This window comes from Erythrolamprus reginae, chromosome 2 (genome assembly GCF_031021105.1).
Source record: "Erythrolamprus reginae isolate rEryReg1 chromosome 2, rEryReg1.hap1, whole genome shotgun sequence".
Taxonomy (NCBI): Eukaryota; Metazoa; Chordata; class Lepidosauria; order Squamata; family Dipsadidae; genus Erythrolamprus; species Erythrolamprus reginae.
Genome location: NC_091951.1, coordinates 61107743 through 61121760, shown reverse-complemented (window position 1 = coordinate 61121760; position 14018 = coordinate 61107743). Strand labels below are relative to the sequence as shown.

At 40.4% G+C, this 14018-nt stretch overlaps 1 protein-coding gene across 1 annotated transcript; it reads right to left on the bottom strand.

Annotated features, from left to right (window-relative positions):
- Window positions 1-1300: 1300 nt before the first annotated feature.
- GPR27 (G protein-coupled receptor 27) lies at window positions 1301-4239 on the bottom strand. The gene has a single exon (XM_070738236.1). The coding sequence runs from the start codon at window positions 3317-3319 to the stop codon at window positions 2165-2167; it is 1155 nt and encodes a 384-aa protein (XP_070594337.1). The 5' UTR covers window positions 3320-4239; the 3' UTR covers window positions 1301-2164.
- Between the last annotated feature and the right edge of the window lie 9779 nt (window positions 4240-14018).

Below are 14018 nucleotides of genomic sequence, written 5' to 3'. Positions count from 1 at the left end.
TTAACGGAATGTTCTCTTTATAATATAAAAACGTAATTCTATTTATAGTCAGAAATAAACACAACTTCTTTATTAGGTCACCTTGTCACTACTCAATTAGACTACTATACAGTAATGTGTTCTACATAGGGCTGCCTTTAGAGGTCACTGAATTTTGTCCAAAATGCAGTGGCCCATACATTATCAGGCATTCAGCAGTCACAACTTATTAGATCCATGCTGCAGAACCCATGTTAGCTTACAGTGCAATTTAAAGCACTAGTGTTAACCTATAAAGTCCTTTAGGGTTTGGCACCAGGTACCTCCAGAGCTACGTTAGAATTGCTTCCACTGTCTTGAACTTGCCAGGAAAAGCAAGAAGTACCATATGTGGTTCCCCTCCCTGAGGTGTGCGCAGCTGAGGCATGAAAGGGCTGCTTTTATGTTAAGCTAACCCTGACTCTAGCTACTTTCCAAAAGCATTTAAAATCAACTCTTCTAGACAAGGGTGGAGCTTTATGCCAGTATTGTTTTTCTTGGACTGTATTTTCTGGTTGTGTACTTTGGGGTGTTACTGGATTGCGGTTCCATCTATGAGATGGATGGCTATATAAATTAAATACATAAATGTTTTAAAATCTGTATTTTGTGAAATCAATGAGAATCCTATGGCAGCATATAGGAATAGGTGAAAGAAAAAAATTAAAGTCTCTTAAGTTTAATCGGTTCACTAAGTTCCTGGACGAATATAAGGAGGTAGTCCACCACTGCCTTCTTCCATACTGTGATCAACACCCTGAGATTTTCTAGATATTTCTAGAAAATTGAAGCTCCAACTAGGTCCAATCCTGCTTAACTTTCTAAAATAAGGGATCATATTATGGCCGGGCATCACCTATGCATCGCAGGGCGGATATGTCACTGTTTAGCTTCACGCATAGGTACCCATCTCTTTTGTAATTTTTTTTCCAGAACAATTTTTCTGCCCGCTTCGTTTTCATTCTTTGCCGTGAATGTCATTCAAGAATTGAGTCAAACCAATTCTGGAGTCCAGAACTACAATCAAAAGTGGGGGTCACCTACGCATCGCAGGGCGGATATGTCACTGTTTAGCTAAGGGGAAAGGGACAATGTCAAGATGTGCCACATGCCGCCACAGCGATGGCGTGATTTTGGCACCCCTATTCTATGGGCTAAGTTGTGATTTTAGACTATGGCCTAAGGTGTGATTTAAAAAAAAATGTTTGAAAAGTCTGTAAGCAAATCCTGCCCATTTAAAGAGAAGGCAGCAAAGCATACTCAGACATTTAAAATTCATGTATGTACAAAAGCTGGAGAGTGTTTTATTAAAACAGTTGAAACATACAAGTGTTATCCAGTTTGTAGATAGGAACTTATAAAGCCAATAAAGTATGAAAGTCAGTATAATTTAAAAACCTGATACAGTGTTAAAAGTTGATCATTTTTTCTTTTAAAATCATCATTTTTCAGTAAGCTTCTGAAACACTATCAAAGAAACAGTACAACAAGAAAAGTTTAAAGTAGTTCTACATCAGATCAGGTGACACAATCTTCATTAGGTTAGCAGGAAATGACCTAATGAGTCTAGTATAATCAGGATAAGAGAGTTTCCATATTTCAGGCAAGGCCAGAAAGTTACCTTTAAGTACTGAAACAAAATTAGCCCCAAGTCTCCCCACAAAGAAGTGACTTCCAGATTCCATCTCCACTGCCCTTGAAAGACAAATATTACAATACAAGATTCTGAAGTCATCAAAAAATAACTTTACTACAAAATTTTGTCTTGACCTTTTATCAAATTTTACTTAAGGAATAAAATTGCTAAACCTTTATCAAAACTTGGCAAGATTGGGAAGAAAAATTAACACAAAATTATGGCCTTTAATTCATGTCAGAATTATCCGTAGAAATTCAGAACAAAGGGGGGAAATGGACTTTGTCTTGTTATTTTTGTTTTCCTACCCTCCAGAGACACATAAAAGATTCCCCAACTCCACCCAGCCCCCCCCCCAGATCAAATCTGAATTATAAATAACCTATTTTTAAACTACTGGTTTGGCGAGACCAAGGGGTTTGCTTAGATAACCATAAGCAAATGCACATGCCAGAATAAGCATAGACATTTTAAAACTTTTTTTTCTTCTTTCTTAAGGGAAAAAATAAATTATATCCTCAAATTCTTCAGATCACACAGAATTGTGCCTTGAGTGTTCTGGATGCTTTGGCAGCAAAAGAAGTGAGATCTGAAACAGACTCTAAGCTCCTTGTTGAAAATGAAACAAAGGATGGGGTTGACTCCTGCCTGGGCAAAGGTCATCCAGACTGAGATGGTCAAATAAATCTGGGGGATTGTGCTGGTTTTGATGAAGACACGTAAGTAACAAGTCACAATGTAGGGAGACCAGAGAAGCAAGAAAAGGAGGGTGATCATGTAAAACATCTTGCAAATCCTCTTCTCCGTTTTGAACTCCTCTAAGACCAGAAGTCTCTTGATCTGGCTATGAGTAGCATTTTGTCGGATGCCCACCAAGGTAGGAGGGGTAGGACCCCGGCCAAAGCCAGCTGTCCAGTTAGCAGCTGCCTGACCAGTAGCTCCAGGCCCATGGAAAGTCCAATTCTGGCTAATAGCCGGCACCAACTGGGCCGGCTTCATTTTGCGGTGGCTGTGAATGAAGAAGAGGAGCTTGCCGTAAACCAGGTGGGTGGCCGCCATGACCGTGGCAAGCATAAGCATGAAACCCAGGGTGTCATTGGCCTTGACATAACGGTGCTCAAAGATGCACTGCTCCTCCTCCTGGATGAACTTGTAAGTGCCGACGTCAAAGACCGGGGGGAAAGCCATGGCCATGGAGAGCGTCCACACCATGAACACCACGGCCAAGCAGGTCCAGCCAGTCATGCGCTTCGCGTAGAAGCGGTGATGTGCAATGGCCATGTAGCGCGTCACCCCCACGCAGAAGAGCAGAAAGGCGGCATGGAAGCAGAAGAGCACCGACAGGAAAGCCAGCACTTTGCAGCTGAGCAACCCGTGGGGCCAGAAGCCTGCCCCACTGTGCACCGAAAGCATGACGAAAGGGAAGCAGGCCAGGGAGCGCAAGCCATCCGCCAGGCACAGGTCCAGGAGCAAGTAGTAAGGGGCCCGGTGCAAGTGGCGGTCCTTGAGGATGAGCCAAGCAAAGAGCAGGTTACCAGCAAGGCTGAGGCAAAGGATCAAGCCCAGGGAGGCCAGCTTCAGGCCAGAGGCACCCAGGAGGCCGCCGGGGCTGGGCAGGTGAGGGCTGCTGCTGCTGCTGCTTCCCAGGTCGCTGGAGTTCGCCATCGACAATCCCCCTTTTCTCCCGACGCTCAGGCACAGCTATGGCAGGGGCGGGGACGAGGCGGCTTCTTCTTCCTCAACGGCCGCCGCCGTCTCGCCTCACCAGGCTTCTCTTCAGGCTTCTCCCGCCTTTTCTGGAGCCCTCATTGCTGGCACCCATCTTCCCCTCAGCGGCATTCACACCCGCCCTTTTCCCCCTCTCGCTTTCCCTCCTTCGGCCTCGCTCCCAAGCCGCAGCGCCGTCCTCCCGCCCAAAGCAAGCGGCGAGCTCAGGCTGTGCGCAAGCCCGGCGCCCCCATTCCGGCACGGTAGGCTGGCTTCAGCGGAGCCGCCTTCTCCGGCACGCACCCTCCGCGCCGTGGGTTGGTCCTTCTCCTCGGCGGCAGCCCGGCTGGAAGGCGAGGCTCCCGCTTCATCCGGGGAGGGGAGGCCATCCCGCAACTTTTAAAACGGCCACCGACGGAGCAGCTCGGAGAGGCTGCGGGCAGAGGAGCGACTCCCGCGCGCCGTCTCTCGTCTCCGGATCGGGGCGCGCGGTTGCAGCCGCCGCTCCTCCTCCTCCAGCATCGCGCCTTCCTCTCGTCGGTATCTCCTGCTTCGCTCTCGGCCGGGACGGATTCCGTGGAAAGGGTCGGCTCGCCTCCTCCTGCAGCTGCCGGGCCCGAACGGCACCCCGGCGAAGGACGAGCACGCCCCGGCAGCTCTCGGGCGCGCGGGGAGCCCCGGTTCGGTCTCGTGCGCAACCACCTTGTCTTAGCGGTTGCACCTGCACTTCCGGTGGGCATGCTTCTCCGGGGACGAGGGAGGGAGGGACTGAGCCTGCGCAAAAGGAGACTGGTGTGAGGGGGGGCTGTCGGTCAGCGGCAAGCGTGGCTTCCTTCATTGCGGATTTCGGTCAGACACATCGCCTTACTCCGTTGATACTCAAGGGGGTCTGAACCTGCCTGCCTGCTTGCCCAAATCTCCACCCGAGCCATCAGCATTCCCACAAATGATGATGACACGACAAACCGGGGTTTCCTGACAATAAACAGCGCGCATAAGGAAGCCACAACAATGCCAACAACATGATGTCATTGTGAGGATGATTTCATTGCACAAAGGATGCAACCGCGTGCACAAGCTTTGCAACAAAATGCCATGGCTGGGTCAATTCCTCCCTCCCTCCCTTTCCCAAAAACCACCAAGGTTCGGTTGGTTCCAGTGAGATCTTTCGTTTGCCCTTTTTATAAAGTGCGATTCGCTCAATCCTTCATCCCGCATTCAAACAGCCTCCTCTGACATGGCCATGTTCCCCCCTTTTCCCTTGGAACATCAACGATAATGAAGAGAAAAAAAACCTTGCCAATCAGCGTGCTTGCAGAAGGAAAGGGGGCGGGCCAACAGCTCTCTTTAAGCTGGTTGGTTGGCTCCTCCTCTCACTTTGCAGTTTGCTGAGGCTTGAGTCCCTCCTGTCAGCTGCCTTGAGCTGGCGAGGAAAAGATGAGCGGTAGATGCAGTAAACAAACAAGCAAAATGCTGGGTTCATAGTTCAAGCCACGTTTGAAGGGCCACAAATCTATCTCTCCTAGTTTAATACTTCTCACTTAACTGCAGAATGCGCTGTCTGACTTCCAGGCTGGTTGTTCGCTGGTCAATTCTTATGATACAGATGCAAAGGTAGTATTCAACTTACGACTGCAATTGGGCCCAAAATTTCTGTTGCTAAGCAAGACAATAGGTCAAATGAGTTTTGTCCCATTTTATAATTTTTATAAATTTAAATTTATAAATGTAATTATAGATTATATATATAATTATTTAATAAATTAAATTAAAATTAAATTTTATTATCTTCCCTGCCAACAGTTGTCAAGCAAACCACTGTAGTTGTTATGTGAATTATGATGTCATTAAGCAAATCTGCCTCCACGCCCCCACTGACTTTGCTTGTTGGAAGCTGGCAGCAAAAGTTACAAAGTACAAATGTCATAAATGCCAGTTGTGAAGCATCTGAATTTAGATCATGTACAGTAATGATGGAGATGCTGCAATGGTCATAAGCATGGAAGCAGATTGTAAATCACTTTTCTCAGTGCCATTGTGGCTTTGAACGGTCACTAAACAAATGGTTGTAAGTCAAGGTCTACCTGTAGTACAGTGCTTCTCAATTATTTTTTGTTACCCCCCCCCCGAAGAAGTAAACATTTTGTGCCCCAACTTTCCGCCAACGCACGTCTTGTGGCCCGCCTCACCTGACCTGCCACACTCAAATTGTGTGAGACGCACGTCCTACCTGACACTTAAATTGGTACTTCTGTCGCATTCCTCAGCATTGTGTCCAGGGCAGCCTGTTCTAAAATATAATGTATTGTGAGTTCGAGAAGTTTGATTGAACTCCCGAGACATTTTCTTTTAGAACAGGTTGCTGTGGACACAACACCAAGAAACATGATGGAAGTACAGTACTGTACAAATGTCAGGTGGGATGTACATCCTACTTCCTGTGGCAAAAAAAGCACAGTGCCCCCCGGCATCGCTCTGTGCCCCTCCCGAGTGGTGCACCCACTATTTGAGAAGCACTGCTGTAGTACGAGGGTGCTCCCGAAATATGCTTAAAAGAAGAAGACAATTTTATATATATATAAAATGTCTAATGCCCTTCAAATGTAGTGGACTGCAATGCTTTTATCATCAGCTTGGAGTCTGAGCTACTACTGCTCCCTTTTAAAGAGTTTCAAAAAAGTGGTCACATTTGGTGGTTTGCAGCCGAAACCAACAAATAGGTGGCACCTTAAAGACTAATAAAGTTATTATTTTCTTTTTACATTAAAAGAAGCTTGTGCAAAACATAAACATTAATAAGGAGTCAAAACATATTTTGCTGTTGCTGTATGTTTTGTTTTATTTGCTGAAAGAGTTCAGGTTTGACTTATCAAATCTTATACTGTATAATTAATAAAATTGCTTTGGCTTAATTAAAATGGGCAAGATAAACACAAAAGTAAGGTCTTTTAATCTATGACAGACCAAACCACAGATAGTCCTCAACTGACAACAGTTTAATTACCACTTAAAAGTTACAATGGCACTGAAAAAAAGTGACTTAGGACTTATCCCACTTAGAGAGGGCTATAAAGAACTGTGAAACAGTATATAAGTGCTAACTGCTATTGCCATTGCTATTTTTCACACTTATGACCACTGCAGCATCCCTGTGGTCATATGATCAAAATTCATACCCTTGGCAATTGATTCATATTTATGATAGTTGCAGTGCCCCGGTTCATGTGATAACATTTTGCAACCTTCTGGCAAGTAAAGTCAATGAGGATGCAAGATTCACATAAAAACTGTATTACTAGCTTAACAAGTGCAGTAATTCACTTAACAACTGTGTCAAGGAAGGACATAAAGAGGGCCAAAATTCACTTAACAAATGTCTGGATTAGCAACAGAAATTTTGGGCTCAGTTGTGGTTGTACGTTAAGGGCTACCTGTATAGGAAGTGTACTCTCTTAACCAGCGCCACAAATTGTATTGCTTCCAAGCTGTACAGAGGCAGAATTTCAGCAATCAATACTTTTGAAATATAGTTGAAGAGCCGTTCCTATGGTTTATTGTAGAAACCTAAGCAGGGTGACTTGAAGCAGATTTTACCATAGGGCCTTATGTTATAATAAGTGTCATTGCCAAAGAAAAAGAAAAACGCCACAGATCATTGGCAGCACACATCCTTGTGTTACAAAGACCCAAGTTCCTTTTTTTTAAAAAAAAAAATTGGAATTTTATTTTATGCAAACAATCCATCTTTCATTAAAGACTTTTTTTAAAAAGATCCAAGTTCCTCATGTTTATAAGTTGGACTGAAGGATTTCTTATCTAAAATCACGGTGACCCCATTTTCCAATAATAAATACTGAATTACATGGAATATAAAAGTAGTTTCTTGATATATCTTTTAATATTTAAGGCAGAACTTAAGACATAAGAAGGCATGCTTTCTAGTACAGAAACAGAAGAATATATATTTGTTTAATAGAATACTCCCACAGAACAGTATTCTAACTTTTGGAAAAGTCAAGTGAGGAAAAAGGTTTTAAAACTTCTAGTAGTTTTTCAAAGTACATTGGAATACACACTTGTACACCCACAGACGTTTCATGCTTTGGATGTTCTTTAGAGTGTTTATGTTGAAGAGAAAGGATTCATTCGCTATATTTGGGGGGGGGGCAGGGATAGAAACAGGCCCTTAATACAAATCATCATCTTTGGTTTTAAAAAAAATAATTGCAATTTTCATTCTAAAGCAGTTCCCCTACTGCAGTTTAAGATAAACATTATTTCACTAAATTGTGTTTATGGATGGATCATTTAAATGTTTAGTCCTTAGGTAACAATGCAGGAACTGCATATTAATTCACTATACAGCCAGCTCAACGTTTGAATGTATTTTGATAATCATTCACGTTTTTTCAGGTTATTGCATCTTAGTTTGTATATTTTAAAAGCTGGTTATTTATGCTCTTGAATCCTATTCTTTCATTGCTACTCTCCTTCAACAGTTTTCTTAAATTCTGAGTAACCCACAAGCACTTTCTACATGCTTATTTTAACAGCATTAAAAATCACTGGCCTGTGTTCCTAAAAGCAACACAGTGAAGCTAATGAGCTTGGGGAGATACTAAGACACCGTAAACTTCTCAATCTAGTTGTAATTAGCATTCCGAAGATCACCATTTCTTTGCTCTAAAGCTATTATTTGACTCAAGTTGTGGTTTTTTAAAAAAAAGAAATTCCCCTCCAGAGGTGAACATTTTAAATCTTGTAATTAAGTAAGTGCTTCATTACCTTATACATATGTAGAACACCAGACTGGAAGCATCTTACAGTTGTATTTAAGTATTTCGTAGGGAAATAGATTTTTCTATTCTTTCCCCTAAGTCTGGCGTGTCAAACTTGCCCTGTGATGTTGCCATTACGTGACATTTCATGACATTTTCCTCATGTACAGAGCTGATGTAAGTGTGGCCTGTAGCATGATGCATCCGGCCATTCGGCCAGCAGTTTGATACCCCTGCCCTAGGTATATCTGATATAGTATTAAGGTATGATGAGTCTACATATAAATAAATAAAGGATGACCTACTCTTAAAATATAGATCTACAGTGGTACCTCAACTTATGAACTTAATTTGTTCCCTGACCAGGTTCTTAAGTAGAAAAGTTTGTAAGAAAAAGCTATTTTTCCCATAGGAATTAATGTAAAATCAAATAATGCATGCGATTGGGGAAACCACAAGGAGGATGGAGGCCCTGTTTCCTCCCAGGATATTCCTAAAGAGGCCCCACGGAGGCTTCCTCCCACCTTTTCCGGCCCTGTTTCCTCCCAGGAGATTCCTAGAGAGGCCTCACGGAGGCGTCTCCCTGCATTTTCCGGTTACAGTTTCGTAAGTGGGTTTGTAAGTGGAAAATGGTTCTTGAGAAAAGGCAGAAAAATCTTGAACACTCAGTTCTTATCTAGAAAAGTTTGTAAGTAGAAGCATTCTTAGGTAGAGGTACCACTGCACTTATAATTTGAGGGAAATAAATTTTGTTCTTTTTCAGAGTGTCTGCATTTCTACAACTTTACTGTTGTATGTTATATACTGCAGGTCCTCCTGATATGTAAAAAAGAATATAAATAAACATCAAAATTGATTTTTTTTAATTTCATGAATAGTGTGATTCATCATGCAATATTGAAGTCACTAGTGTGAGTTCTGTGCCTGTCGAAATATGTTTAACAAATACATCAATAAATACATTTGACACTGTGAAAAAGTAATTGACCTCTTTGATGCCATAACTGTCTGTACCATCTTTGGCTGCAATAATTGCAACCAGGTGCTTTCTATAATGGGTCATTGGTGTCTGAAATTGCTATAAACAAATTTTGGCCCATTCCTTCATTGTCAACTGCTTCCATTTTGCAACAGGTCTGAGGTTTCTATCTAGCACGATTTGCTTCAAGGCCTGCCATAATCTTTCAACAGGATTTAGGTCTGGATTTCAGCTTGATTTCTTGAAAAGTTCAAATCTGTTGCTCTTATTTCTCTTAAATGATTGGGGCCACTGTTCACTATCTGAGTCGCTTCCAATTCAGCTTTAGCTAATGTACAAGTAGACTGTTATTTTCCTGAGACAGTGTCTAATACAAGGTAGAATATAGGGTTCCTTCAATGATGGCAAGTTAGCAGCGCCTTGAAGCAATGAAATATTTCCAAACCATGACATTACCACCTTATTGCTCGACAATTGATATAAGGTTCTTGCAGAATTCAAAGCTGTTTCTGTCAAATGTAATAATACCCATGTCACTTGAATTGCCCTAATTTTGACTCATCTGCCTATATAATATTCAGTCTGGATCTTTACCTATGTGCTTTTTTTGGAAAATTTAACACAAATGCGGGCGTTCTTGCTTCTTCTCCCAGGAATCCCAATTTTATCCATCCAGGGCTTTTTTGATGACACAACCATGAACACTTGTTTTAAGAAAGAATGCCCTTTCCAGATTTCTGGATGTTGCACTTGGATTCTTTGTAACATCTTGGACAATTTGATGATGCGTTTGTAGGACAATTTTTACAAGAAAGCTTCTATTCAGAATATGCACATTACAAAATTTTGTCATTTAAAATTTATGAGTATGGATTGGTAGAACTCTAATACCTTAGAAATGCTGCTGTAAACTTTTCTGGGCAGATAGCATCCTGGGCTTTTTGATAGAACTCTTCAGAAATTTATTTTTAGCAGACATAATTGATCAATCTATGAAATCTACAGGGCAATTACTGAGATGTGGAAGTCAAAGTTTTTGAGACTTAAATAAGGCATACTTGCCTCTAGGTATCATCTTAAATGAAAGGGTAAATATGTATTTCTCACATTGGAACACATATTTGATTGCTCTTTAATGAATGAAAACCTTCAAAATTAGTGTTATGCATAAAAGGGAATGAGCAAGGATTTAAATAAGGCTGAAATGACCATTCATTGACAGAGATGGACGTGTTTCAGAAAATCAGGTAAAAAGTACTTTTTCACAAAAGTGTAGATTTTATTTTCCTTTCCCTTACGGCAGGGTAAAATCTAGCAGGTTCTCACAGGTTTTGGAGAACCAGTAGTGGAAATTTTGAGTAGAAACATAGAAACATAGAAGTCTGACGGCAGAAAAAGACCTCATAGTCCATCTAGTCTGCCCTTATACTATTTCCTGTATTTTATCTTACAAGGGACATATGTTTATCCCAGGCATGTTTAAATTCAGTTACTGTGGATTTACCAACCACGTCTGCTGGAAGTTTGTTCCAAGGATCATCTACTCTTTCAGTAAAATAATATTTTCTCATGTTGCCTTTGATCTTTCCCCCAACTAACTTCAGATTGTGTCCCCTTGTTCTTGTGTTCAGTTTCCTATTAAAAACAGAACTGGCAAATATGACCTCTGGCTGACCCGGAGTGGGGTGGGAATGGAGATTTTGCAATATCCTTCTCCCAGGAGTGGGGAGGAATGGGGATTTTGCAGTATCCTTCCCCTGCCATGTCCACCTAGTCAGGCCCACCAAGCCACGTCCACAGAACCAATAGTAAAAAAAAATTCACCACTGCTTTGTGGTGTTTTTTTTTAAAGAGACATTGTAATTTGATGGGGGGGAAACTTAGTTTGAAGGCAAGGTGAAGTACTTACTTTGCATATGTAAAGTTCTAAACCCAAGAGGTTCTTAGTTAAAAGGGTTAAATAGTAGATGAAGCATTCCTAGACTTATAAGACAGGACCTTTGTATATCAAACATTTAAAAGTTTCTTCACTGTGGTACAGACTATATGATACATCAGCTCTGGCAGCATTTAACTGATAAGGCAACTACGGTACTAATATGACATGCCCTGAGTCCTTCGGGATTGGGCAGCATAGAAGTTGAATAAATAAATGTGAAGCAGAATGGAATTGGTCAGCATTTTCAAAAAGCAAAGGGGGAAAAGGCATGGCCTAGGTAGGGATTCTTACATAAAAGATGTTCAGAGTTTGGCCAAGTCTTTTCTTGAACATTTCTCAAAATTCAGTTTCATCATTTGCAAAATGTATTGAGCTGAAATGAGCATTGTGTAAGCATGCATGTAATAACAGTTATTTTTATGATATTTAATTGTCAGATAAAATAGATAGCAATTTTAGGGCTTGTAGCCTAAATCTGATTTACAATTGTTTCAAGCAATGTATATTTTTGATGGAAGCCGTAGCAAGAAAGTTCACATTCATAAAATGTTAAAGCTCCCTCTAATGGTCAGTTGGTGCTCTTTTCCATGTTCTAAATTTTTCTTTTCTTGATAGAGCTTTGCATATTGTTATGCTTGAGGAGAAAAGGAGAATCCAAAATTTGGGTCTGCAAAGACAAACTCAGCAGTAAGGAGGAGAGCAGCCAAGTGTATAATAATCATCTCAGGAGGAAGGGGGACATCATGACATGACAACATAATGTCTACAATCTTGGTAGGGAACTGTTTCAGATAGTAGCAGAGATTAAACCTCGCTATGAAAATAATTCATGTCCCCACTCTGCCTACAGCCTCATGTCCTCAGGGCTCCCTCAGCTACCTGAATTTACCTTCTTAAAATTTAACCACAATGCAGTTCAATTGGCAAGAGACCTAAGATCACCTCCTGGTTTTAGCAAACAAGCCAACATTGTTGGATTAAGCATTTCAGATGACATTATGCCCTGGCCCACTGGCTAATTCCAGTTAAGGGTATGAAATTATTGGCACCAAAATCACAAGTAGGAACAAACCTTTCCAGGCATCAAACCAAACTTTACTAATGATGCTCGGTTCATAAACACCATGCAACCTTCTGGTTCTACAATTAACAATAATTGTTAAAGCAAAATTAAGCCATACTATTTCAGACACATAGTAGGATGGGTGTTCAAATTGATGAGGATTGTTTAAAATGATTAAAATCACACGGTACTGTATTTTTTTAAAAAAAGAAAACATGAAGGCAAATATACGTGTCTCAGAATGTTGCAGGAACCAATCTGAGTTGGTCTCATTCCAGTAGAGAGAACTTCCCTGAGGATGGCCTCCAGCATGAGTCCAAAAGCTCAGAAGACTAAACCTCTAGTCACAGTGACCGACCCTGATTGGATCCAGCAAAGAAAACATTGTTCCAATAAAGGCAAAGCAGTATAATCTTCTTAGCAGGATTTTGATTGGGGGTTACTGCAGCATGGAAGATACATTTCATAACCACTTTTTATTTATTTGTTTGTTTGTTTTCAGATATAACATTCAAAAAAGAAAAAACATACATAAAGACATACACATACAACATTTGGGAAATGAAGGTTTCCCCTCTCTGTTTGATCAGAGAATTTTGCTTCTTTCACATAGTATTAATTTTTCAATTCTTTTATTCGACGTGTTGCTTTGGGTAGATTTTTATTTATTTCTTTGTTGCTCTTTTCTTTAGCCAATCATAAATTTTTGTCCATATTTTATAGTAATCTGATTCTTCTTTTCCCTCTAATCTTTTAGATAACCTGGCCATCTCAGCACAATCTAGTATCTTTTTAGTTATTATATTTTCTTCTGGTAGTTTGTCTATTTTCCATTGTTGGGCATATACTATTCTGGCAGCTGTTAGTACAGTATATGTATAACTAAATATCTTACCTCATAACCACTTTTTAAGGGTTTAGTTATTTTGTTAAATAGCAAATCGAATCTGGAGATAGATAGTTCTCATTAAATGGATTGTGATTCCTCCCTATTGATAATTAAATTAATAACAATAAATAAATGTGCCTTAATTATATAAATCTTTGTATGATCCCCTATTTGTGCGAATTTCAAAAAACAAGACCAGTGGGCTACCCTAGAAATACAATAGATATACAGTATTTGAACACAATTTTCTAGCAAGCAGTATTAAATTAGTATTATATTTTAACGCAAGAACTGGGGGTGATTAGTACAAAATAGCAAAATGTTTGAAATGTGATCCTGATTACCTTTCTTTAGAATCTTGAGGATTATAAAATAAAACCAGCAGGATATAAATTCTTGGATTTACTTCATAAGTTAAAGTATCAAACCTAGAATGGCTTTCATTCCAGGGTTTTGTTCAGCAACTACACATACAGATATATATATATACAGTGTATCAACAAATGGGCTGAGTATACAGTAACTTATCTCTTCTGCCAAGAAAAATTCAAACGCTGAGATCCTTGTGAGAGTTTGTAACGCTAATCAGTTTATTTCCTTCCAATAAATTGGGCTTGAAGCCAATAGGAAGTTTAAAGTTTACAATGAACATTTACTTGAAGTAGATATATTGAATTTTTAAAAAATGATCCATACATTTGGCACAGAAAATCACTGTCATTTTACATTCACGTCATCTGGCAGTGTTTACCAAAAGTTGATTAATGCTGACTCAGGTTCTCCAGATGTTTTGAGTTACTATCAACATATAGCATAACAGTTAAACTAGCAGATCCACAGCATAGTTACTGTTTTGATGGAGAATGCAGAATAGCATGTTGTACGGTTAGGAGTGAAGCAAGAAAAAAAATTGGTGCCAGTTTCCAGTAAAATCCATGGAAAAAATTACATTCCGGGAAATTTATTAAAAAATTAAAGTATTGATGGAAAACCATTTTGATAACATTGA

Bases quoted from the DNA above. Each gene is read 5' to 3' on its own strand.
- GPR27 (XM_070738236.1), bottom strand. From the start codon at position 3,319: ATGGCGAACTCCAGCGACCTGGGAAGCAGCAGCAGCAGCAGCCCTCAC.